The sequence below is a fragment of the Xyrauchen texanus genome, chromosome 4 (assembly GCF_025860055.1).
Source record: "Xyrauchen texanus isolate HMW12.3.18 chromosome 4, RBS_HiC_50CHRs, whole genome shotgun sequence".
In the NCBI taxonomy this organism is placed as follows: Eukaryota; Metazoa; Chordata; class Actinopteri; order Cypriniformes; family Catostomidae; genus Xyrauchen; species Xyrauchen texanus.
In genome coordinates, this window is record NC_068279.1 from 35,182,825 (window position 1) to 35,208,901 (window position 26,077).

The following is a 26,077-nucleotide window of genomic DNA, read 5'->3' on the forward strand; positions in this document are numbered from 1 at the left end:
ACTTATTTTTAACATTATAAATAACTCAATGTTTTGAATAATTTATTTAGACATTATGCAGTGAATGGTGCCAAATTTTGCTTGAATATTAACTGTAAAAAATTTTTTTATATAATTATTTTACCTAATCTTGTTAAAAAATTCTAATTTCTACTTCGCAGAATTTGATATTGGACTTTTTTGCAGGCAGTGGCCAGTATTGAGATCACCATCATTGATGACATAATTGTGGAGTCTATGGAGACTTTTATTGTGAAACTGGTACGAGTCATAGGAGGTGCGAGGTTGGGGGATGAGACATCTCTAATAATCAGCATCCCGGCCAATGATTCTCCCCTTGGCCGGTTTGGGTTTGAGGAGCTAATGGTAACATTTTAATAATAACTCTGGATATTAGTTTTATATTATCTTTCTGCAGCTTGCCCAAATGTCATATTTGTCTTGATTGTCAACAATTATTTATTTATATTTGAGCTGAATTGCTTTGTGATACTTTAGGTTTCATTTAAAGCATACTGTAGCAATTTTGCATTAGTGCTGTGATAACTTTTGTGGAAATTTCTGGTGTGGATTGGGAAAATCTGGTGTGGATTGGGAAGATTAGCCTTAGCCTTGACAAGTATTTTTTTTTTTCCTTTTCTATTACCAACTAATGGGCTTTTGTTCCAGATCTCTGTGTCTGAGCCTCGGTTTGTGAATGACCCTGCTTCCATAGCTACACTGACTGTAGTGCGTAGCTCAGGTGAAGGAGTGGTCCATTTGATCTGGCTTTTGCAGGAAGAGGGCAAAGATGATCTAAGCCCTCGTAATGGAACACTTATATTTAATGGGGTAGGTTTGGGACTAACTGTTTTAATTGATTAATTGATTGAACAACATTTTTACTATGTCACTATTAACTGCTTTACTGTTTTGTAGACCGAGTCAAAGAAGACCCTGATGATTCAGGCTTTGGCTGATGCTGTCCTGGAGGGAGAAGAGAGATTCACTGTCCAGCTTCTGTCTCCAAAGAATGAGCCAGTCATTGATCCAGTTAGAGGTTTGCGGTCACATTATCTCCATTTATAACATTTGGAAATCGGTTAATGCTTCAGGTCATTGAAAATATCACTATTGGTTTGTCCTGGTGCTTATTTATAAAAACTATTGTGTACGCTTCAATTCTTTATCATCCTGTAGGGTATATTTGACTAGTTAAGATGTTAGGTTATTTTTGTAACTCAGATAACAGAAGTGAGATATTTCACTAAGGGAACATCTAAGGCATGGCCTAATGAGGAAGATCCAATTGAAAATGTCTTTCAGAATGACAGACCAATCACTGAAACGTATATAGACAACTGCAGCTTGCTGCTGTGCTATTCTCAGCATAGCTACAGTATATATAATGCCAGTTTGAAAGGAGGGTGGGTTACCTCACTTCTGTTATCAGTGAACCAGGGTTACAAAGTAACCTGATGTTCTCTTTCGAACATTTGTTCGGTATCTCACCAAGGGATATAGACAACTCCTGTATTGCAGATATGCTGTACGAGACAGACACAACATCCGAATAATAAAAAGGCAGCCAACATAACTTTAGCTTTAGCTACCATTACACACATAAAACCTATCCCATTGCACTGTTCTGCCTTAGAACACTGGGCCTCAGCCTGTGAGTGGCATGTCCATCATCACTACCTTGCTTAGAATAACCGTGCCTGAAGGGGTCCCTGGCCAGAGAAGAGACGGAGCTCTTCAGGGATGTAGAGCCCATACAAGCACTCCTTGGAAATTATTATTCTCCGACTGAGCTGGCAGTGTCGCTGTAAAGTAATTAAATTCCCTAATTCGTAACAGCCCCAGGGGAATAACTGCTACTGTTGATGCCATCAAACCCAGTAGCCAAAGACACATCCTTGGAATAACAGATCTCACTCTCTGAAAAAGGGAGGTACAGTTGTGAATTTACTAGATGCGTTCCTTTGACAGAAATGCACAAAACAACTGAGGTCAACCAAGATCATTTATTTCTTGGGCGGGAACCATACAGGGTGGTTCCCCACTCTGCTGGCTTGTGGGGTGAGATGAATTTGGCGGGAGAATAGCATCATCCTCCTTCTCCTCGTCACCTATGAGTGGGGGTGGGACAGCTCATCGTCATCCACATCCTTCCCCAATGAGGGGGAAGGAGGTTGGAGGACATCCTGTCCATCGTGACACCCCAGCTGCAGAGCTCTTGTTTCTCCTTTGCCATCTCCTCCTTGGACTGGGTCTTTGTTATCTGCTACTGCATCCCGATGCCTCCTTTCGTTTTGGCGGAGAAATAGGCTCATATTTGGCAATACTCTGGGTTTGATAAAGCAGCTTGGGCATGCGTCACTCCCAAACAAGATAAGCAGCAAGATTATGACTCCTTCACTGATATCTGTGAGTACACCTACGCTTGGTGGGTGTATAGGGGGTTTGGCAGGGTGGTGGGGTCGGGGGGTCCATCATTTCCCCCTGTGCTCTGGTATTTTAGCTGCGGCCATAACACCATGTCCTTCACTCTCTTCATTCTGTTAACTCCACCACAACGTGCAAGCTTACAACCATGGAGCAGTGTCAGACAGCACTAGTATCAGACAGCACTCTCAGCTAATAAACTCCTACTTTTTCTTTTGATACAAACTAAATTGCATAAAAAATAATTTCGGCATTTCGGCATAGATGAGAGCGAAAAGAGATATAATTCACAAGAATGAAATCTCGACTTGACAAGGTCGTTTTACACTCTCAAAAATTAAACACCAAGCAAAGCGCAAGATATAAGCTATCGCATTTGCAACGATACGTTGCAGCTTTGTCTGCAATCTGTTGAGCTACAAACTACAATTATGCATCTGATGAGTGCAGCTTCCACAAACCTTTCAGAGAAGAGAGTGAGAATTGTGCAGCAGTGAGCTGCATCGATCTATATATACAAGGGAGGTGGGACTCCATCACTGTTACAGTGATTGATCTGTCATTCTGACAGATGTTGTCAGTCGGTTCTTCCGTTATTGATCCCTTAGTGAGAAATCAAACGAATGTTAGAAAGAGAACTTCTATTTGCAAAATGTATTTTCTGTTCATTTCTTTCCATCAGGTGCTGCTACTTTTGTTATTCAAGCTGACATGGGTGCCCTAGGAACTGTAGGGATAGCTGATTCCAGCAGGAATGTTCTGATTGGAGAGCCAAGGAGCAATTACAATGGCACAGCTCTGGTCAGGTAAACATCTCTCCTCTTCCAACCAACAGAGTTGGCTATATCATTAATTCATGAATCATGTTGGCATTTAAGTTTCTAAAGATCAATAGTGTCTCATCAATGGCAGTCTTGTAAGAGGTCCTGGCATCTTTGGTGAGATTGAGATCTACTGGAACATTACCCCAGCTGCAAAAACACAGTTTGAGGAAACCTCAGGGAAGGTTGTCATGAAAGACCGTCAATCTGCTGCTACGATTCAGCTAAAGGTAAACCTTTTGAGTCTCTTTAACATATGTGCCACTTTGCATCTTTCAACCTCCATATTTCAAAACAACCATTGACATGGAGCCTGCATACATTCTAAAAAAAACCTTTGGGAATACCTTAACTCATGATCTTAGTGTAATGTTCCAATCTCTGTAAGGTATGGGAAATGCCTAATGATCAAACCTGTCCCATGGGTCCCTGTTTTGAACAAGCATAATTTTTTTCTCACTTTAATAAAAAGTTTATCCCTTTTAAACTATAAAAATGAAACCTTAGAGCATTGACTAACTGATGTAAAATAAATTCCCTCTTTATTGCTGCAGGCGCTAAAGGATGAGATCCCAGAAGAAAAATATGAATATCAGCTCAGACTGAGCTCTCTTACTCCTGGATCTGCAATCAGCATGGACAGACAACACGCCACCATCACTATGGCTGCCAGTGACCTTCCCTTTGGCCTCTTCTCTTTTTCCCAACCTTCTTTACGTGCCACAGAAGAAGACAAAGCTGTGAGGCCCAATACATTAAAACTGATGATATACTAACCACAATCACCAGGTTATGTGTTACTGCTTTTCCCCATTGACTGGGAAAGTCATTGAAGATGTTTTAATAAAACAATCGCCTAGCCACTATGATCCCTTGACTCATGGAAAGTTTTATATGGGAGAAAAGAATCTGAACTTGTGTCAAGATTGGTGAACCCACGATTTAACAATGTCTATTTTCGTGTTTATGTTATAATGGAGCAATTTAGTGGAGGTTAGAAATATTTGATTAAATAGTGGGCCAATTAAGTAATTTATAACTTACATGCTAAGTTTAGAATGTTGGAATTTTCCTAAAATCAAGATTCCTGGAAACTGGAGATGGGGATGTAGATAATAATTTGCATCCCTAATTTTCAATCCAAAAATCAAGATAGATCACTCTATTTTTGACAAATACACAGAATGGTTGTCGGGAAAGTTACAGTAATACCTTCAACTTGTGGCTTGAGTACAGTGTGTTACACAGTGTCTAATCTCTTACCAGGGAAATGTGACCATTGTTCGGTCCATGGGCCTGTTTGGCAGTGTGTGGGTCAGTTACCACACAGAAGGCAGAACTGCAATCAGTGGACAGGATTTTGTACAATCCTCTGGTCGAGTGCTATTCAAACCTGGGGAGACGTCAAGGGTCATCACACTGACTATACTAGATGATGATCTTCCAGAAGGCCCAGAGGATTTCTTCCTCAACATTACTCTAGTGGAGCTTCTGAACAGCAGGTATAGTTTAGTCTTCACTCTTAAATCTAAATCACATGGATTCAAAGCTAGCTAGCATTGGTTGCTGTGCATGATGTGAATGTAATTTATTTATTTTCTCTTGTGCATAGTTCCATGGATTTTACAGTGCGAGAGTATGGCCTTCAGATTGACCAGCCTCCTGCTATTGGCAATCTTTCTTCCATCATGGTGATTATACAGAAAAATGACAACGCTGAAGGCATCGTGGAGTTTGATCCAAAATATGCCAACATCACTGGTACTCTTACATGCTTATTTATTCACTGCTCTTTTATTATATTTTCCCCATATTATTAATAAAGAAGACAAAGAGAAATATTTGTAAATTGCGACAGAGGCTCAACCTATAAATGGTTTGCTTATATTAGTCTATGCATATTAAGCTGGTATGGGAGAAATGTTTTAAACTTCAAAAGAATTTCACATCTAACCTTTAAATAATGTGAATAAAGACAGTATGTTGCAGTAAGTAGTATGTATATGTACAGTATGTGAATGTGAACAATACACTCAATATATTTTTTGTCAGTCTCTCACTGATTGTTTTGCATCACAGTTGAGGAGGATGTAGGAATTGTATCCATCCTTGTACTGAGGCGTATTGGATCCTATGGGCAGGTCACAGCAGAGTTTATCTCCAGAGGTTTGACTGCTCAACCTTATTCAGATTACATCCTTTTCAATGGGTCCATAAATGGGTCCGTCACCTTTCAGCATGGCCAGACACATCAGTACATCAATGTTTCCATAATGGATGATATGGAGAGGTAAGGAAGGGGTCGTATCAATTCATAAGGCCATTTTCTTGTGATTTTGCAATGGATTTTGCCAAAAAGCTATTTCTATGGCAGGTTATTCAGTTTGCTTACACACTTAATATACATTGTGCCCAAACAGCATTTGGACACTTAAAGACCCAACATAATTCATACAAAATCAAAGAGCAAATGGGTGGGATGTCATTTAGAACAAAATCTGGCCAAAACAATACATTTTTTTAGTTTGATTTGGTGGTTTGTAACAGCTCGCCAGGACGAACTCTCTGGAAAACTATGTACTGGCTGCTAAAAACACCTTCTTACTGTTGGCCGTTGATATCGGTAGGTGTGACCTGGAGATCAGTCAGCACAAACACATCAGCGTGCAGAATTATTAGCGATCTGGGCCAAACTGCCGTGCTAACTGCAGCTGAAAGCCATTCACACATCTGCCCAAAGTGATATATGCCTCTCATATAATCATTATTTTGTCTGTATTCTGACCATTAACACTCTTTTATACAAACATCTTTGCTGTTGTATCAGTGCCATCATATAATAGAATAACAGAGGGTAACTGGTACATATTTTGGCTGTTTATAGCGTGTTAACATAATGCAGAATTTTAATAACACAAATTACACATTATCTAATGCATATACTATGTTGCATTAAATAATCATTGAGTGGTTAAAACACCCTGTTTTACTGAACTCATGTGAATTCTAGGGCATGCAGTCATTGATAACTACCTAATTGATAATAGTCTTGTGTGTCCTCATATTTAAATGCTCCCCTAAATGCCTCTAACAGCAGCATGGCCATTGTCTGATGTTCTCAAACAGTATACTTGTTCAGCTGTTTAAAAATTATTTTTGGCCCTGAGCAAAAAAACACTTCCCCACGAGTATGCAGGGGCTTTTAAGCCAAACATAAAAATTTGTGAATGTCATTGCATTAGATGTCAAAAGTTACATTTCTTTTAAAGAAAGATGGCACAACTACACTTTTTAAACTGGACAATTTTCAAAAAGAAGTTAATTATAAAACAATACCATTCTAAATGAAGACATAAAAAAGTATTTGGACAATCTCTGGTTCAACTGACCAGAACATGTCAATAGTGATGAACTACAACTGTGGTAACTCTGCTAAGACACCTGTGTGAATTTGAGGGGAAATACCATTTGGTTTGATATTTTGTTACCTAATGTATTGTCATACAAGTCAAATACTTTTTGGAGCTACTTTATACACTGCAATTGGAATGGTTGACAATTGTCAGTTGAGTGTTCCAGTGTTTTGGGATATTAGGCTGTTTCATTGAAGATTTGTTTATTTATTTATATATATATTTTCCAGTGAATTTAATGAGATATTTGAGATGCAACTTACCGGTGCCACAGGAGGTGCCATACTAGGAGCACACCTAATTGCATGGATTACAATTGCCAAGAGTGACTCGCAAAATGGTGTTGTACGATTCATCAACCAAAGCGCCGTTACCATCCCAAACCCCAACAGTACCCTCAGACTGGCTCTTTTCATTGAGAGAGCACACGGAGTGCTTGGAGATGCCACGGTGAGCCCTGTCTAGACTATGACCTCAAACTTCTACTCTCCATATGCCCAGAATAAAGCATATTTTTGATAATTCATAACTTTTTTTTATCTTATGAGAACTAGTTATAAACACAATTTCAACTTGATAACATACGTGAAACAGCCTCCATGAAAAATATTACATCACTAATGTGGTAACATTACAATAAGGTTCCATTTAATAACATTAGTAAAAGCTGAAGTAACTGTTTCAGTGTAAAAATACTTAATATACAGAGACAACTAAAAGTAAGCCATACTCAGGTTTATTTTCTTGAAAACTTTAAACATTTTGTCTCCGTGGCGCTATAATTGTTTTTGTTTGGTACAACCCGCTTAGACCTGCCCCAACAAATTTTCTTAACCAATGGTGTGAGTTGGGGGCGGGACTATCTATTTGTTTGACCAACAGCAGACAGGGGCCATATTCAGAAAGCTGTTTTGAAAGCAATTATTATATAGCAGTTTATTTTTGCAATTCCGTTTGTTGGCGCAAGTGGCACAGAAATTACATACTTCAGCTTTAACAACATTATTTAACATGAGCTAACAATAAACAATACTTCAACAGAATGTATTATTCTTGGTTAATGTTAATTTCAGCATGTCCTTATAAAACTTTTTATTTCAAAAGTTTTATTTGTTAACATTAGTTAATGCACTATGAACTAACATTGAACAATTGTATTTTCATTAACTAGCATTACATAGATAATGTTCATTGTTTGATCATGATTGATAATGCATTAACACATTTTAATTTATAGAACCTTATTGTAAAGTGCTTGGTGTCTTTGTGGCCCTAGATATAAAACCTGAATAAATGCATTGAATTGCCATATGCTAAGATTCTCTGTTTGGTGTAGAACACCATAGAAATATACTCTCATTGTTTATTCATTTTATATGATTTATCTTTTTGTATTGTTCTTCACTGTGTATTTGCTGGTGTCAAATGTTTCTAGAATGAATACCAGTCACATTTCTGACAAGTGCATGTCTACTCTGTGATAAAATCAAGGGATAAAGCTTCAGTAATATGGGTTTTGAGTAGGTCAGAGGAACATATACAAAGAATTTGAAGTTAAAAAAAGAGGTTAATTTTATACATCCATCTCTGGGACCTCAAACATAATAACAGTAAATCTCAATAGAACATTAGCGTTAAGGAGACTGTGACTTTCAAGACTTTGTTTATAATAACAAAAATGTTGTCAGGATTATAGTATAAACAAGACATTTGTCTTTTTTTTTCCAAGTATGTCTTTTGATTTGAATGTCCTTTCTTTTATGACACGTGTCCCTTTTTCTTCTGCTCACTCGCTCAGGTAACATGGAAGATTCTAGGTCCAAACTCAAATGAGGTTTTACCATCAGAAAACACAGACTTTGGGGAACCAGTGAATGGATCATTTAGATTCAGAGATGGGGAGGGAGGTATGCGCAGCATAGAGCTGAAGATTCTGCCACACGGTGAGGTGGAGGTGACAGAGAAATTCATTGTTGAGCTCAGTATCCTTTCAGGAGAGATGGACATTGACCCCAGAGCTGGATCTGTCACACTCACGGTAGGTCCTGATGACAAACATGATCAAGTGTAAACTTCTTAGTTTATGGTAGTTTGAGGACAAACTTTTCAATCAATCATTTAATTAATGGTGCACTGTGTCTGAATGCGTTTTCTCTCTAGATTGAGAAGTTTGGCGACCCCAATGGCATAGTGCAGTTCACAGAGCAGGACCTGAAAGAGCGCATCTACACTGAGCCTTCTGACAGAGAAGGGCCACTCAACATTTCAGTTCTTATCACACGAAGAGAGGGTGTCATGGGCAACATCACGGTAAGAAAATTATTGTTGAGCCATTTGTTATGTCATTTTCGGCAATAAATATCCTTTGTAGCTAGTCTTGGAACTTTTACCTTTCTGCACGTTCGTGTCCGGTGGCAAACACAAGACCTCAGCCAACCTCTCGCATTTTTGTCTTTCCTTTCCTTTTTGTGACATGCTCCATGTCTTTACGGTTTGCTGGCAGAGATCAACACGGGTAAAAAAATAAATACAAAAATAAATAATCTAATAGAGCATCATCCTCTATAGTGCACTGCACTCGCTCCAATATTTACCTCTCATACCATCGCCAACAGATGGATCTGTTATGAACGGTCTCATGATTTCAACGCACCTCTGTGGAAACAAACTATAACCGTGCCAACTGGCCCGGTTCGGGACTCGGTTTTGCGATGAGAACTGTTTGGCCCATTGGTGGAAATGCGGCTCATGTCTTCTGAAGTGATACGATAGGTGTGGATGAGAAACAGATTAATACAAGTCCTTTTCTGAAAATCTATACTTTCACTTCCACATTCTGGGGTTGGTCAAAGGTGGTGTCAAGAACAGTGAAGGAGAGAGGACCCAAAGGCAAAAACAGGCAGAACTCAAAGCAACCCTGTAGGGTGAGTACAGGAACAGTCCAACAGCTAGGCAAGATCAACAATCAGCAGGCATGTGAAGCATGGGGAACAGGGGCAGGCAAGGATCAAGGTCATGGCAGGCTGAGATCAAAACCAGAAGGGCAGGTAGAACAGACAGAGAAAACAGGCAGCTTGTTAGTGGGCCAGGCAAAGATTGATTCCCGGAAAGACCAGAGAACCAGGCAGACAGGATAATAGATCCAGGCAAAAGCAAAGCAAACTCAAAGCCAGACACAGGCCAGGAGGTCAAAGGCCAGGAGGACTGGAGATCAGGCTGACAAAAGCAGGCAGGGACAGGCAGAGAGGGTAGACCAACAGGCCAAGAATTCAGGAGCCAACAGGAGACAGAGGACACACTGACAAGACCTGGACAGGTATGCAGGCTGGACGTTGATAGCGTGAGGGAAACGACAACCTGGCACAGACCAGTACACACAGGAGGAATAAATAGGGAGCAAACTAGTTAAGGGGAATGGGGAACAGGTGTGGTTAATCATTCTGACAAGCTATCTCAGAGATCGCCCCTGCGAGGAAACCCAGTGATCACATGAGGCAGGGGAAGCACAAGGACAGACATAGATAAAACTGGGCTGATCAGCCAGGAGTCCTGATAGGTCTAGCTTGGTAGTAAAAAAGGACTTAAGTATTGATCTGTTTCTCACCCACACCTATCATATTGCTTCAGATTATATGGATTTATCCACTGGAGTTTTACGGATTACTTTTATGCTGCCTTTATGTCCTTATTGGACATACTGAGTTCTGGTGACCATTCACTTGAATTGCTTGGACCTGGCTGTGATTGAAGTCACAAATATTTTGTGTCCTATCTCCAGCATTACACAGACTGTGTTTTAGATTAAGATTATTAAACCACAATTGCACAAAAGCATTACAAGTCACTTTCTTTTTAACATTTAAAGGTAGATATTTAATTAGTATTCAATAACAATCTAACTGAATTTTAAATATGTTGCTTTCAAGGCTAATAATTGTTATTTTTACACAGGTTTTCTGGGAGATCATCAGTGATGCAGACACAACAGGAGACTTTGCCACCATAAAGGGTTTTACCATCATCCTGGCAGGGCAGCGTGTGGCAGAGATAGTCCTCAATCTGCTGCCTGACTCTGTTCCTGAGCTGGAGGAAATCTACTACCTCCGTCTAACTTATGTGGAGGGTGGTGCAGAACTGGACGCCAACCGAAGCAGTACCCGTTTGAAAGTCAGAGCCAATGATGAACCCCATGGGGTGTTTGTCCTTTATCCTCAAAACCAGTCAATAATTGTGAATGTGGCAGATCGAAGTAGGCACCTCGTTATCAGTGTGAACAGGCTGTCAGGGGCATTTGGCAATGCCAGTGTGGGTTATAGAGTCAGTTTTACCACCCCTGGGCAGAGTTTTACAAAGGACACAATAACTGGGAATATACTAGTGAAGGATGGAGAAAGTGAGGCCAGTGTTAAAGTGCCACTAATTAGCCAGGTGCGTGATTTCATTGTATTTATTTATTTTTTGTTTATGTTTAAATTGAAAACACATTTTGGTAACACTTTACACTCAGGTTGTATGAGTTAACCAGAGTTAATGCAATAGTTAAAATGAACTTAGAAAGACCAATGATTTTACAGAATTTATTAATGCTCGGTTAATGTTAATTTGACATATACTAATACATTTTTAACAATAAAAGTTTGAATATACCATTAAACAGAAGCTTACATTGAACATCCAGAGTAATAAATGCTTAAAAAAAAATTAAATGTTCATTGTTAGTTTATGATACCAACGATTAGCTAATTTTAATGTATACAACTTTACTGTAAAGTGTTACCCACATTTCTCTGATTTGACCTTAAAATGCTTGTGGAGTCTAATAAGTTATATTAATTGAAATGTTGATTTTGTCCTCTACAGATGTTCTTTGTGACAGGCTTTAACTTTAGCGTGGAGCTGACAGATGTGACTCTGATTGTTCCTCTGCTCGGCACCCCTCCCAGAATTCAACAGGAGTCAAAGCTTGCCATTGTCTCTGTCCCTGAAGTGGCAGCTAATGCTGAGGTCAAATACTGCATGGAATACTATTCTCTCTTTTAACCACCAGGCATCTCAGAATAATGGCTGATGTGCATTGCCTAATCCAGAAATATTACATTTGCTGTTGTATTACTATATATATATTAGTGATCAAGGAGTGCTGTTGAATGCATACACTGAATGACTGACTCACTTCTCATCACCTGAACTGGCTTTTATTACACACAAAAAACGGTCTTTTGCCTCCACCTGCTGGCTAAGATATGTAATGCCACAATATTTAATGTAAAGAGATCGATACAGTTGAAGTCAGAAGTTTACATACACCTTAACCAAATACATTTAAACTCTTTTTTTTTTTTTTTACAGTTCCTGAAATGTTTTCCTAGAACTCATTCCCTGTTTTAGGTCAGTTAGGATCGCTATTTTAATAATGTGGAATGTCAGAATAATAGTAGAGACAATTATTTATTTCAACTTTTCTTTCTTTCATCATATTCCCAGTGGGTCAGAAGTTTACATACAATTTGTTAATATTTGTTGGCATTGGCTTTAAATGGTTTAACTTGGGTCAAACGGTTTGGGTAGACTTCCACAAGCTTCTCACAATAAGTTGCTGGAATTTTGGCCCATTCCTCCAGACAGAACTGGTGTAACCAAGTGAGATTTGTAGGCCTCCTTGCTCGCACATGCTTTTTCAGTTCTGCTCACAAATCTTCAGTAAGATTGAAATCAGGGGTTTGCGATGGCCACTCAAATACCTTGACCTTGTTACCATTTTACCACAACTTTGGAGGTATGCTTGGGGTCATTGTCCATTTGGAAGACCCATTTGCGACCGAGCTTTAACTTCCTGGCTGATGTCTTGTGACATTGCTTCAGTATATCTACATAATTTTCATTCCTCGTGATGCCATCTATTTTGTGAAGTGCACCAGTCCCTCCTGCAGCAAAACACCCCACAACATGATGCTGCCACCCCCATGCTTCACGGTTGGGGTGGTGTTCTTTGGCTTGCAAGCCTCCCCCTTTTACATCCAAACATAACAATGGTCATTATGGCAAAAAAAGTTATAATAAAGAGATAAAGGAGATAAAATTATTTATAGGAGATAAAATTACTCCAAAAAGTAAGATTTATGTCCCCATGTGCACTTGCAAACTTAAGTCTGGCTTTTTTATGGTGGTTTTGGAGCAGTGGATTCACCCTTGCTGAGCAGCCTTTCAGGTTATGTCTATATAGGACTTGTTTTACTGTGGATATAGATACTTGTCTACCTGTTTGCTGTTGGTCTTTTCGTGCCAAACTACATTCATCTGCATCAACAGAATGAGTCTCCTTCCTGAGTGGTATGATGGCTGCGTGGTCCCATGGTGCACCCTGTACATGTATAAATGGATGCCGTTAATGTATTTTGCTGAGATTTTTGGATGAGAACCTCATGAAAACATGTCCAGTTCACTATTAAACCCAAAAGCCTATTCCCATGTGCCTGTTTTCCTGATATATTTATGTAAATCAGCATAAATTTAAGGCAGTACAATAAATACTACTGTGATTTTTAAATATGTTACAATGTAAATTAATAATTATAATTATAATCAATTTAGTATTAAATAATTTTGAAAATGACAACTCAAAGAATTGTAATTGTTCTAAAAATAAGTTTCATTTGTTTATATCAAAATGTAATTGCTTCTTTGTTTGGTTTTGGGTAAATATGACTGTAACAGGTCCATTCAGTCATGTAAAAGAGGAGGCCGGATCTGGTTGACTCCAACGTCAGATTTTTATTAACAAACAAAAGATGCTTTCCAGCTTGCAAACACCTACTCAAATATTATTCAGACACAGCCAGAACTCAGACGCATGTCACTCTGTACTCTCTCGTCTGCCTTTTTTTTTAAAATCTCCTCCGTCTCTCACTGCGAACCCAGAACATGTTATTAGCAATAATTCGCCCCAGGTGTAGATCCTTACTGCTTTCTCTCTCCATCAGATGATCGCCCGACCATGCCCCCACTTCCACAATGACACCGACATGTTCTTGAAAGGTTTTCAAAGATTCACCCAATAATGCTTTTATTAGTAAGCTTTGTTGTAACTTAGTTTTATCACTTTTTGTCTCTGTGTGGTATAGGTTGAATTTGCATCTTTGGCCTTGCGGGTCTCAGATATAGGGAGTGGCCACTGTGAGGCGCTGGTTAGACGGAGAGGCTTGTACGGGAACATAACCGTCCGATGGAGCGCTGGGTTCCCTCCAGGCCAAACTCCAGCAGGCTACCAACCAGGGGACATCTCACCAAGATCAGGTAAGCCTTCATTCATGGACAGAGGAAATGCTATCTTGTCATCTGTGAATATATTTAAATTTTGAAATTATTAAATGTCACAGTGTTATTTATTAAAACAGGGTTGTTCTGTTTATACGTGAATCACAATTACATGAATCATACATAAACATCCCAAAATATTGTGTTCAAATGTATTGACTTGAAAGAAGATACCTGCTGTTCTTGTCTTTTATCTTGTGATCTCTCTCTCTTTATACGAAGGTGCGGTAATGCTTGCCCATGGCCAGAGGAGTGAGCTGATATCTCTTAGTGCTGTTAATAATGTCTCGGATGTCGCAGCGCATGCCATTTATCTGACGTCAGTAGAGTCAGATTTACCTGGTGGTGCCAGACTCAGGTAACAATGTCTTAAAGAAAGCAAATTAACCTTTATCTTAGCGATTCTCTTTGGTTTGAATTTATACTTTCTAAGTGGGCCCCAGAAAATATTTGTACACACTTATGCCATTTTAACATGTATGAATGTCATTGCAATAGATGATATCTGTTACAATGTCAAACAGCATTTATTCTACAGAAAGATTCTCTAAGCACACATTTTTATTTATTTATTTATTTTAAGCAAAGCATTCACAAAAGAAGTTTACTAGTTTTAAAATCATATAACAATTGATATACTGGCATACTGTTAAAGGAATAGTTCAACCCATATTAATATTCTCTCATCATTTACTCACCCTTAGTTCATCTCAGACTTCTATTACTTACTTTCTTCCACAGAACAGAATTGAATATGGTGTCTGTTTGTCTATACAATGCAAGTGAATGGTAACCAAATTGTCTTGCTCCAAAAAGGACATCCAAAAAGGAGTTACATTTTGGATGTTGTAACTCAAAACTGATTGGATCGCTTCAGAAGACATGGATGAAACCACTGGAGTCTTATATATATTACCTTAGTTTGGAGCTTAAACATTTGGTTACCATTCACTTGCGTTGTATGGACAAACATATATCATATCTCCATTAAAATATCTGTGTGTTTCCTGGAAGAAAGAAAGTCATACAAGTTTGAGACAACATGAGGGTGAGTAAATCATTTTATCATCGAGAATTATCATTTTTGGGAACTTTTTTTTACTTTTCCTTTAAGCATTTATAAAGTATATATATATATATATATATATATATATATATATATATATATATATATATATTTTTTTTTTAATGTTTGTCAGACATAGGTGAAATATGTCCAATTTACTCCATACATCCACTAAAATTAAACTTTGGACCAGCTGGTTGAAGAAACTGCAAAAAAGGCAGTTGTTTATTTGCTGAGACCACCTGGTTTGATATTTATGTATTTATTTTTAAATGTGGCATAAGTGTCCAAATGTTTTAGGGCCACTTCATAACATGTGTTATGATGAATGTAGTTGATGAAATTTGGTACTACATGTGTTCCTTTCACTCTCTCTGTTGGTGAAATGCTGTGTGTTCAGGACTGGTTATACAGTAGCCGAGGTGGAGCCTTTGGGATTGTATCAGTTTCATCCTGATTCTCGGCAGCTGGTGATTGAGGAGGACGTACAGACCATCACCCTGTATGTCCAACGCCTCTATGGCTTCCGTAGCAACCGCTCCAGAATCTCCTATGAGACATGGCCTGGTAATGCCCATCCAGACAAGGACTTTGCTCTGGTATCTGATGGCCAGCTTGTGTTTGATTCACACCAAACTTCTGCTGCCATTCACCTGTCCATCATAGATGATACCTTAACTGAACCAGATGAGAATTTTTTCGTAAACTTGACCAACGTACGTGTTCTTAGTGCCGGTTTGCCTTCAGTCGAAGCTGAGCCTCGTATTATATCTGAACATAGTGTTGCTACAATTACCATTCTTGCTAACGATGTGATTAGCGGGTTTTTGAGTCTAGGGCCAGCGCTGATGCGCATTTCCGAAGACAGCCATGATGGGGCACCTCAACAGAAGATTTCCCTAAGGGTTCGTAGGACAGTAGGCCTCACAGGAGTGGTGAGTGTCAAAGTAAAAGCTTATGGAGGACTGAAAACAGCAGAGTTGGACATAGCCCAGTTTCATCGGGAGCATAATGGGACGTGGGCACTGGAAGGAGAGGACTTTGCTTTGGAGACCCAGTCTGTCGTATTGTTAGAGGGGCAGAGTGAAGTGGAGGTCAGTGTACTTGTACTAAATGATCAAGAGCCGGAAGGGCAGGAGGCGTTCTTTATCTACCTCAGCGAGGCAGAAGGCGGAGCAGAGATTGTCAGTGTGCCAGATGAACTGGGGTTCATTTCCTTTGCCAAAATCATTATTCTGGGTAAGTACGGAAATAATTTTGTTTATTTTTATTCATTGGTCTTCATTGCACAGCTCTATGGAATACCTGATTCTAACTAGTCAACTGCGACATTCTACTGTAAAATATTTTTGTATATGGACTGCTGAACTTTATATTTAACCGTTTTCCTAGGCAACTGATCTCCTACACTCTGCTAGTTCCATGTCTCTCGTAGCACTCTGCATTTTATTTCTTCTCACAAAGTAATTTCAACTGAAATCAACATTTTATGTCCATTAATTTAATTATTTTGTAAGTAGTCTTATTAGAAGCACAATAATGTACAGACAGCCAATCATTATTGCCAAATAAACCCCTTCAAGAAGTCCAAATCACCCTGTTTTGGTTTGTTTTACAATAATGGCTAACTGACTGTACATTTATCCCATATTTGAGCTCACTAATGATTGTTTCTCATCCACAGGGAGTGATCTTCAGAATGGTATAGTTGGCTTCAGTTTGAGCTCTCAGTCAGGTCAGATCTTGGATGAGGACTCCGTGAACAGGACAGCTACACTTTTTCTGCAAAGACAAGAAAACAGGTGTTATGTTTGTTTGTGCTTTTACTATTGCAAAACAGTGTTAATTGTCATGCCAGAAAGGCAGTTTTTACAGTACTTTTCCTGTGTGTGTGCACATAATCTATTCTTCCAGAGCATTTGAGGATGTGTTTGTGTTTTGGCGGGTGACGTTCAACACTACTGCTCACTCGGTGTTCAGTTATGGGGTAAATCTGACCAGAGAGCTGCAGCAGACCTCAGGCTCAGCACTCTGCAGGAAAGGAGAAACTCTTTGTGCCCTTAGGTTGGAGGTCCGGCCAGATCAGGTACATTCAAATAGGGTACATGGTGCATCATTGTATAGACTGGAGTCTTAAGGCTCTGGTATACTGTGTTTTTTTTGTATTCTGGGTGGCCTCCCATATGGCTGAGCGCTCAGCCTTTCAAAGTATACTCTTTTGACCGCAAAAAAATACGAACATGTTCGACGCAAGTACACTGCGACTGCTTTGTGATACTCTTTTAGTACAGTGAATGGCAGTCTCATCAACAATGCGGCAACAATGCGCACAGACGGACAGTCTGCTCAGACTGAAGGCCAAAACATTGAGAAAAATATGCATTTTCAAACAAAACAAATTAGACTAAAGGATTGCAGATCATACTGTTTTCCTTTTGCTATCTTCCCATTCATCATTCTCCACTCATATTTTATGGCTTGACATTAAGTTTTTTCATGTGCCTGTCAAGTAAATTGGTCATTCACTGGTCATGTTTTCTGTTAAATGTTTTCTAAATTTATGACTCATGCCCAACCTAATAGCAACTCTAAACTAAAAAAATGTACATAATACAAAAAAATAAAAACAAATCTCACCTAAATATCACAGCAGCTGACTTCTTCCATGGAATTCAAAACTACTTTTGAATTCCATGGAAGAAAAATGCATAGGCCTACAAGTTTGCAACAACAAAGTGATCACAAAAATGAAAATTCTGTCATCACTAACTCACCTTCAAGAATACACATCAATACTGCTGTTACATAAAAAATGGCCATATGAATATGCATTAAAAATGTTAACAGATGAAGCGAGGACAAACTTTAATCTCGAACACTGAATTTGTTCTGCTCTTGATGTCTTTCTCGCCTTGGGCTTTTGGCTTTGCTGACAAGCATCTCCTGATCTCTCCACATTAATCAATATCTCTGCTTCCAGATCAGCTTCTTCCCTGTTTTCTACAGCACATTTTACAAGTGCCTTGCTCTTACATAAGAGCTTCTTGTATTTTGTTTAGTTCTGTTCTTTTCTTCTTTGATCATCACATTGATTGTTTTTGGTTTGTGCAATTTTAGGACCCAGAGTACCAGGTGTGGTTTCTGGTGGAGGTCTATAAAGTGGGTGAGGGTGCTGCCATAAACCAGACCGCACGCTTTGCCAATGTCACCATGCTGGAGAGTGATGACCCTCGGGGGCTGGTGTACTTTGCTCAGGGATCCAGACTACCTGTGGTCACACTCCGAGCCACGAGTGTCAGTCTTCAGGTCTACAGGGACGCCAGTACAGCATCAACAATCTCTGTAAAGTACCGCATGGAGGTGAGATTAATTTGACTGGTGAAGTTGATTCCAAGCAAAAACTAGATTATGCACAGAAAAAAAAAGTTCTCAAAATAATATACAAGATAAGGAGACAAGGAGGCACAGGTAATACATATATTTTTGCATGTGATTTTAACAAAATAAAAAAATACAAGTTTAGAGCATATCCTGTATTACTTACTGGTAGTTTCTTGCTGAAATTGTGGATACTCCAATGTATTACCCATTAGCTGTAATCAGTGGGTAGCTATGTGTCTAGCGTGCATTACCTATGCTGACCCCATTACATAATGTGACCTCATTAGTTATGACAGGCCTGAGATGATGTCAAATTCATGAGCTGAGATGAAGAATGTAAAGAACATAAGAGCGGTGAGCAATTAGACCACTGAATTCATAGCAGAGTTTCCAAGGCAATATACTAAAAATCCCAAAGTGGGATTTGACATGTTGAATACGGTTTTATGCCCAAAATACAGTGGCCTGAGCGAATGCTTTCACATGCCAGCTTTTTTTACTTTCCTGCCGTTTTTGTCCCTCTAGCACACCCTTCCTTGCTTCAAAGACTAGCTTACCCAACATGCATTTCCTATGCTGGTTTACACTGGTTAGTGCTGGTCTAGCTGGTGGACCAGCATAGCCATGCTTTTCACCAGCAAAACCTAGCTGATTAAGCTGGTTGACCAGCATGGTTTTTCATATGAAGCTGGTTAAGCTTTTTTAAAAGCCTGGCAGGGTTACAAGTATACCAGCGTCCTTTGCTGGGAGGCCAGCACCCAAAACACAACATGAGCTGGTGACCAGCATAGCTGTTATTTTCAGCAGGGTTTCTTTTCCTTTCCACCATCTCTCACTTTTTCTTCCCTAACATTTCACTTTTTGTCCTCAGGCTTTTGATTTCCTAGGTTTTAATAGTATGCTGTATGTATATATTTGTTTATTGGTATGATCGTGGCATATGCCATCCATTGATACTATTATTTGCCTGTATCTTTGATATTACAATTCAAATGAATGTATACAACATGTAAAGGAAGAAAGAACTAAGTTTGAAATTTGAGATTGCTCTAAACATTCTGTAATCTGTGTTATCTGCTCCCATAGGAGCTTCAGAAAGCAGAATCTACTGGCTCCACTCTGATCTGGCCTGCTGTAGCGGGGCAAGACTTTGTCATGGCACAGGGCACACTTACCTTTGAGTTGGGACAGAGTAGTGCTGGCCTGAATGTGGCCCTCACGCCAGCTTCTGGTTCCTCCAACCCAACACCTAAACGATTCCGTGTGGTTCTCTACGATGCGACCGGTGGCGCTCGGGTTCACCCAGAATTTGGTCTGGCCAACGTGACTCTGGTTTCAGACTCAGAGTCTCAGGCTGTGTGGGCCCTGCTGGATCAGCTGCATCAGCCTCTGGATGAGACCATCATTAACAGAGTCGTGCAGGGGCTTATCAATAAAGTCAGTAAAGACATCACCCAAGAGCAGCTGACGGCAGTGTTAGACGGAATGAGTAAGGTAAGTGAAGGTGTTTGTAACAGCAGAACAGTTTCCCCAAAGGTTAGCCCAATATAAAAAAGGCATTTGGTGATGTGTCAAAAAGGGATTTTTTATATTTTTTAAATACCACACATACAACATCCCTACTACCAGGCAGATATCTCTGAAATAGGTTTCTAGAGAAACCCTAAAGTCTTAAATTAATCATAATAAGAAAGTGCTTGTGTGTGAAAGTGAATGATAAACAATGTTGTCTTATGTAAGAAAGTCTTGAATGTCTTTTTCAATATTGCAACTTACTAATAGCCGGATCTTGCATAATTTTGAATATGGTAGTAAAGGAAACGGTAGGTCAATGCTCATTTTTAAGAACAATGAAGGGCCACATGTTGACCCCAAGAGAGCAAAAAGACAACTTTCCTTACAATGATTTTTTACTGAAGTTCTTGGATATCTCTTATCTAGGGACTACAAAGCTCAAATGTCCAGCCACAAGGCTCCAATGCATAACATTTTATTTTTTATCTTGGCAAAAAGCATTGTTTTTCAGTTATTCTGTTGTAGCTGGTTACTGGAAATAGTGCTCCACTAGTTTGCACTACAGCCATGGCCAAAAGTATTGGCAGTGACATCAATTTTGTGTTTTGCAAAATTTGCTGCTTCAGTATTTGTAGATATTTTTTTCACATTGATAAGCATTTCATAAGTTTGAAAGGCTTTTATTGGCAAAAACATTCAAAATATGCAAAGAGTCAATATTTACAGTGTTGACCCTTCTTCTTTATAACCTCTGCAATTCACTCTGGCATGCTGGATATCCACTTCTGGGCCAAATCCTGACTGATGGCGATCCATTCTTGACATAAAGACTTTTTAGTGCTCGTAGTTGATCACAATTTGTGGGCTTCTGCTTGTCCACTCGCCTTTTGAGGATTGACCACAGGTTTTCTATGGGATTAAGATCCGGGGAGTTGCCTGGCCATGGATCCAAAATTTCAATGTAATGATCTCCGTGCCACTTCATTATCACTCTTGCCTTGTGACATGGTGCTCCATCATGCTGGAAATTGCACAGATCATCACCAAATTGCTCCTGGATCGTTGGGAGAAGTTGCTCTAGCAGGACGTTTTGATACCATCAAAACTTTGACTTTATTCATGGCAGTGTTTTTGGGCAGAAATGTGAGAGAGCCCACTCCCTTGGATGAAGCAACCCCTCACATGGATGGTCTCAGGATGCTTCACTGTTGGCACAACACCGGACTCATGGTAGCGTTCACCTTTTCTTCTTCGGACTATCGATTTTCCAGATGTCCCAAACAGTCAGAAGGGGGCTTCATCAGAGAAAATAACTTTGCACCAGTCTTCTACTATCCAATCCTTGTACTTCCTGCAGAATTTCAGCCTGTCCATGATGTTTTTCTTGGAGAGAAGTGGCTTCTTTGCTGCCCTTCAAATTTTGATAATAAAGAAAAATAAAAAGTTTTTTTGGCCAATGGAGCTTTTTGCAATTATTTAAAATGCATCTGAACACTCTGCACAATAATCTAGAAACAATGTGAATCAACACCACAACAACTGAAGCAGAAAACTTTGCGAAACACAACATTTATGTCACTGCCAATACTTTTGACCACGGCTGTACTAGTGAAAATATCCAACAAATCAGGGGGTTGTACTCTATAGTCAAAGATATGGGCTTTAACAGATCTTAATGTTCCTCTTCTTTTTCATAGTTTGTAAAACAATAGCCCTGATATGTTGAAATTATTTATGTTTTTATTTTTAAAGTAAAGTTGATCAAAATGTATTTGTTAGTGAAGGTTAAGTCGTTTTTTTTGTTTAGATTTTTCCAGCCAGATCTTAAGAAGGAACTTATGGACAGACCTTAATTTTTTATTGACTACCATGAATATATGTTAATGTAAAACACAGTATTAATGGTGTTTAGTCCACCCCCCCCCCCCCCCTTAATGTTAACATGTTACTGACAATTAAAGTGCTTGCTAAGATGAATATAAAAAAATATTTGGCCCCCCTCAAGTTTTCAGTCCACCTCAAGAAAATAATTGAAGAGTCCTGGCATAGACTAATATTGGAGGACAGACCCAAGCAATTATTAGGGACAGAATATCGTAGACACTTCAGAATATAATAGATACTACAACTACCTAGAAACAACCACTTAGAACACACTAGCATTGCAGCAGTGAATTTTGCATGGACAAGTCTAGTATTATAATGTAATAATATAGTTTCCTTACTTGTTATTTCTATTTATACTTTATTGATTCTCTTTCTCAGATTCTGAATTATGCTGAGCAGACTCCACTAAAAGACAGCAGCCGCAGCTTGACCTATGACCTCCTGTGTGCCATGGCGAACCCCAGCCGAGGGGATACCCGGGGCCTGAGCCAGCTGGCTGAAGTGGCGGAGCGCTTTGCCTTTACATTGGTCACGGACACAGAGTGTGGAGCAGAAGGAAAGAGGTGAGGTCTATCTATTGTCAGTCATGGGTTTTATTTGTTTCTTTATTACTGCTGATTGTTTTCTGCTTTGATTTTCTCTCTTTTCAGAGGCACAACCATACTGGACACTTGTCCATATTTCTCTATAGCTGCTCATCACTGGTACCCCACTCAGATCAATGGCCACACATTTACAGGCAAGAACGCAGACACCTTCACCCTGCCTGAAACCCTGCTGGAGGTACCAGCCCCACCCATGGGCAGCATGGTCCTGTCCGCTTGCCGTAAAGTGCACTTTACAGAGTATAGCACTGAACACTGGTTCCTTACCAACACTAAAGCCAGCGCCTTAAATGACAAGGTGAGGTGTCTCTGAGCGCAGAAACCATTAATACTCAACACTATGTCTTCTATTATTTCTGTATTCATTGTATATGAAAAATATCACTGTGCTCTACCAATATAGGGTGCGAAGATCCATGGGCATGGGGTACTGGTTTGGTTGGGTCACAGTATCTAATTTCCATGCGGACCTTTAACAGGGATACAAATTTGGAAAGAAGATTAATTACTCATTAGTAACTTTTGTGGAAGATGTTTTAATTTGTGCTACAGTAGCTGGTCCTTTATTGGGTTGTGTAAATTAATTATGTAATAAGATAAATTAGCATGTCAGATGAGAATTAGTTTGAATAATCAGTTAAAATGAATTCAGGCTTTCACATGTCCAGCAGATGACACTATTGAGTTGAAGATTTTGAGTTGTACTCAAGTTGTACTTGAGTGTTTTGTGCTTTTGTCTGGTTGAATTGAATCCATTCTGATATGTATGTTTCTGCAGGTTTTGTCTGTCAGCCTGCAAGGTAGAGGATCTAAACCTCTCGCTGATGGTCAAGAAATAGTTTACCGCATACACACTCCAGACCGACGTGGGAAACCTCGCCAGTCTCTGTGCCTGTTGTGGAACCAGGCTGCAGAGAGGTAATTGTCCCTAACTGAAACATACGCCATGCAGCACACTTTAGTGCTGCATGACGCAACCGTATACAGGTCCTTCTCAAAAAATTAGAATATTGTGATAAAGTTCATTATTTTCCATAATGTAATGATAAAAATAAAACTTTCATATATTTTAGATTCATTGCACACCAACTGAAATATTTCAGGTCTTTTATTGTTTTAATACTGATGATTTTGGCATACAGCTCATGAAAACCCAAAATTCCTGTCTCAAAAAATTTGCATATCATGAAAAGGGTCTCTAAACGATCTATTAACCTAATCATCTGAATCAACTAATTAATTCTAAACACCTGCAAAAGATTCCTGAGGCTTTTAAAAACTCCCAGCCTGTTTCATTACTCAAAACCGCAATCATGGGTAAGACTGCCGACCTGACTGCTGTCCAGAAGGCCATCATTGACACCCTCAATCAAGAGGGTAAGACACAGAAAGAAATTTCTGAATAAATAGGCTGTTCCCAGAGTGCTGTATCAAGGCACCTCAGTGGGAAGTCTGTGGGAAGGAAAAAGTGTGGCAAAAACGCTGCACAATGAGAAGAGGTGACCGGACCCTGAGGAAGATTGTGGAGAAGGACCGATTCCAGACCTTGGGGACCTTCGGAAGCAGTGGACTGAGTCTGGAGTAGAAACATCCAGAGCCACTGTGCACAGGCACCAGAAACAGCGGCAGAAGCGCCTGACCTGGACTACAGAGAAGCAGCACTGGACTGTTGCTCAGTGGTCCAAAGTACTTTTTCGGATGAAAGCAAATTTTGCATGTCATTCGAAATCAAGGTGCCAGAGTCTGGAGGAAGACTGGGGAGAAGGAAATGCCAAAATGCCTGAAGTCCAGTGTCAAGTACCCACAGTCAGAGATGGTCTGGGGTGCCATGTCAGCTGCTGGTGTTGGTCCACTGTGTTTTATCAAGGGCAGGGTCAATGCAGCTAGCTATCAGGAGATTTTGGAGCACTTCATGCTTCCATCTGCTGAAAAGCTTTATGGAGATGAAGATTTGATTTTTCAGCACGACCTGGCACCTGCTCACAGTGCCAAAACCACTGGTAAATGGTTTACTGACCATGGTATTACTGTGCTCAATTGGCCTGCCAACTCTCCTGACCTGAACCCCATAGAGAATCTGTGGGATATTGTGAAGAGAAAGATGAGAGACGTAAGACCCAACACTCTGGATGAGCTTAAGGCCGCTATCGAAGCATCCTGGGCCTCCATAACACCTCAGCAGTGCCACAGGCTGATTGCCTCCATGCCACGCCGCATTGAAGCAGTCATTTCTGCAAAAGGATTCCCGACCAAGTATTGAGTGCATAACTGAACATAATTATTTGAAGGTTGACTTTTTTTTGTATTAAAAACACTTCTTTTATTGGTCGGATGAAATATGCTAATTTTTTGAGATAGGAATTTTGGGTTTTCATGAGCTGTATGCCAAAATCATCAGTATTAAAACAATAAAAGACCTGAAATATTTCAGTTGGTGTGCAATGAATCTAAAATATATGAAAGTTTAATTTTTATCATTACATTATGGAAAATAATGAACTTTATCACAATATGCTAATTTTTTGAGAAGGACCTGTATATTTAAGTTTAACACAAAAAAATCACGTGTGGATTTAGCTAAAAATAAAGTGCATAATTTTTGCAACCAGTTTTTAGACTGATTCCACTTGGAATTTTATGCAATATTACTTAAAAATATATATATATATATATTGGCAATGTCCACATTTTTTTGTTTCTCTGAAAATACTGCACCACACAAGAGTTTTTTGTACCATAAGAGCCTAGGTTTTCCCCATTAACCATGTTCAGCACATTCAGATTAGTAAGTGTATGTGCTAGCAATGTTAAGATTTAGTATTTAGTTTATAAGCGCAAGCTCAAGCTATACTCTTCACCACAGTGGCAACCCCCTAAACTTCAACATTACAGAAAATTATTCTGAACTTGACAGACCATCTATGTGGAAAGCTCTGACCTCATCTGGCCTGCATTCGTGTAAAATTAGCACTCATCAGTTAGACAGACAGTGTGTACAGTGGAGTGTTAGGGTCAGGACTCATGACCTATCATGACGAACCCCTTTAATACCTGTCTCACACATTCTCTAGGACATGTGTGTGTGTGTGTGTGTGTGTGTCTGTGTGTGACAGAGAACTTTCTGTGTGTTCTTGGCCAGGAAGTCATTCTTGAGGACATTCTAGAGTAGACTATTGGATGTACTGTTTGTTCCCAAATTCTCTCCAGGTTTTATGTAAAACAGCCCTCCTAGGGTCATACTTTTAGATAACAGATATTATAAATAGTTTTCTGTTAAATTCCAGGAACTTTTTTTCACCCTCATAACCATTGCTTATCCAATAATGGATTTTTGACTGGCGTCTAAGACACCACAGAGCATTTAAGTTATTCCTTCAGACAACTGAAGTAGCTGAAATTCTGACAAATGAGAGACAGTTTGGAATCGTAATTTGGTGTTTTACGTAAGTTTAATTTGAATTAGCAGACAGTAAAGTTGAATTTAAGCCCTGCCTTCATTTATTTTCCCCCCCAAGGGGTGAAATCTCTCATTCTGAAATTATGCTTTAATAGGTTAAGCTGAGAAAGACTGATAAAATCCTCTAACCAGATTCTCTTTTCACAACCACTTAGTCACAGCGTACTGAGCCTTCATGTTCAACTTGAAAT

The 26,077-nt window shown here is 39.4% G+C and overlaps 1 protein-coding gene across 1 annotated transcript in view; it reads left to right on the forward strand.

Annotated features, from left to right (window-relative positions):
• Positions 1-26,077, forward strand: part of adgrv1 (adhesion G protein-coupled receptor V1) — a 178,519-nt gene that overhangs the window by 62,451 nt on the left and 89,991 nt on the right. The window contains exons 58-81 of the mRNA XM_052125837.1: positions 187-366; positions 670-831; positions 919-1,039; positions 3,110-3,233; positions 3,340-3,478; positions 3,803-3,988; positions 4,515-4,750; positions 4,861-5,009; positions 5,328-5,538; positions 6,892-7,111; positions 8,460-8,699; positions 8,822-8,971; positions 10,613-11,089; positions 11,522-11,665; positions 13,783-13,954; positions 14,198-14,333; positions 15,442-16,280; positions 16,726-16,843; positions 16,956-17,127; positions 18,159-18,401; positions 19,509-19,916; positions 22,203-22,387; positions 22,475-22,727; positions 23,208-23,347. Of these exons, the coding sequence (XP_051981797.1) occupies positions 187-366; positions 670-831; positions 919-1,039; positions 3,110-3,233; positions 3,340-3,478; positions 3,803-3,988; positions 4,515-4,750; positions 4,861-5,009; positions 5,328-5,538; positions 6,892-7,111; positions 8,460-8,699; positions 8,822-8,971; positions 10,613-11,089; positions 11,522-11,665; positions 13,783-13,954; positions 14,198-14,333; positions 15,442-16,280; positions 16,726-16,843; positions 16,956-17,127; positions 18,159-18,401; positions 19,509-19,916; positions 22,203-22,387; positions 22,475-22,727; positions 23,208-23,347 (5,405 nt within the window). The remainder of the gene's footprint in view (positions 1-186; positions 367-669; positions 832-918; positions 1,040-3,109; positions 3,234-3,339; positions 3,479-3,802; positions 3,989-4,514; positions 4,751-4,860; positions 5,010-5,327; positions 5,539-6,891; positions 7,112-8,459; positions 8,700-8,821; positions 8,972-10,612; positions 11,090-11,521; positions 11,666-13,782; positions 13,955-14,197; positions 14,334-15,441; positions 16,281-16,725; positions 16,844-16,955; positions 17,128-18,158; positions 18,402-19,508; positions 19,917-22,202; positions 22,388-22,474; positions 22,728-23,207; positions 23,348-26,077) is intronic.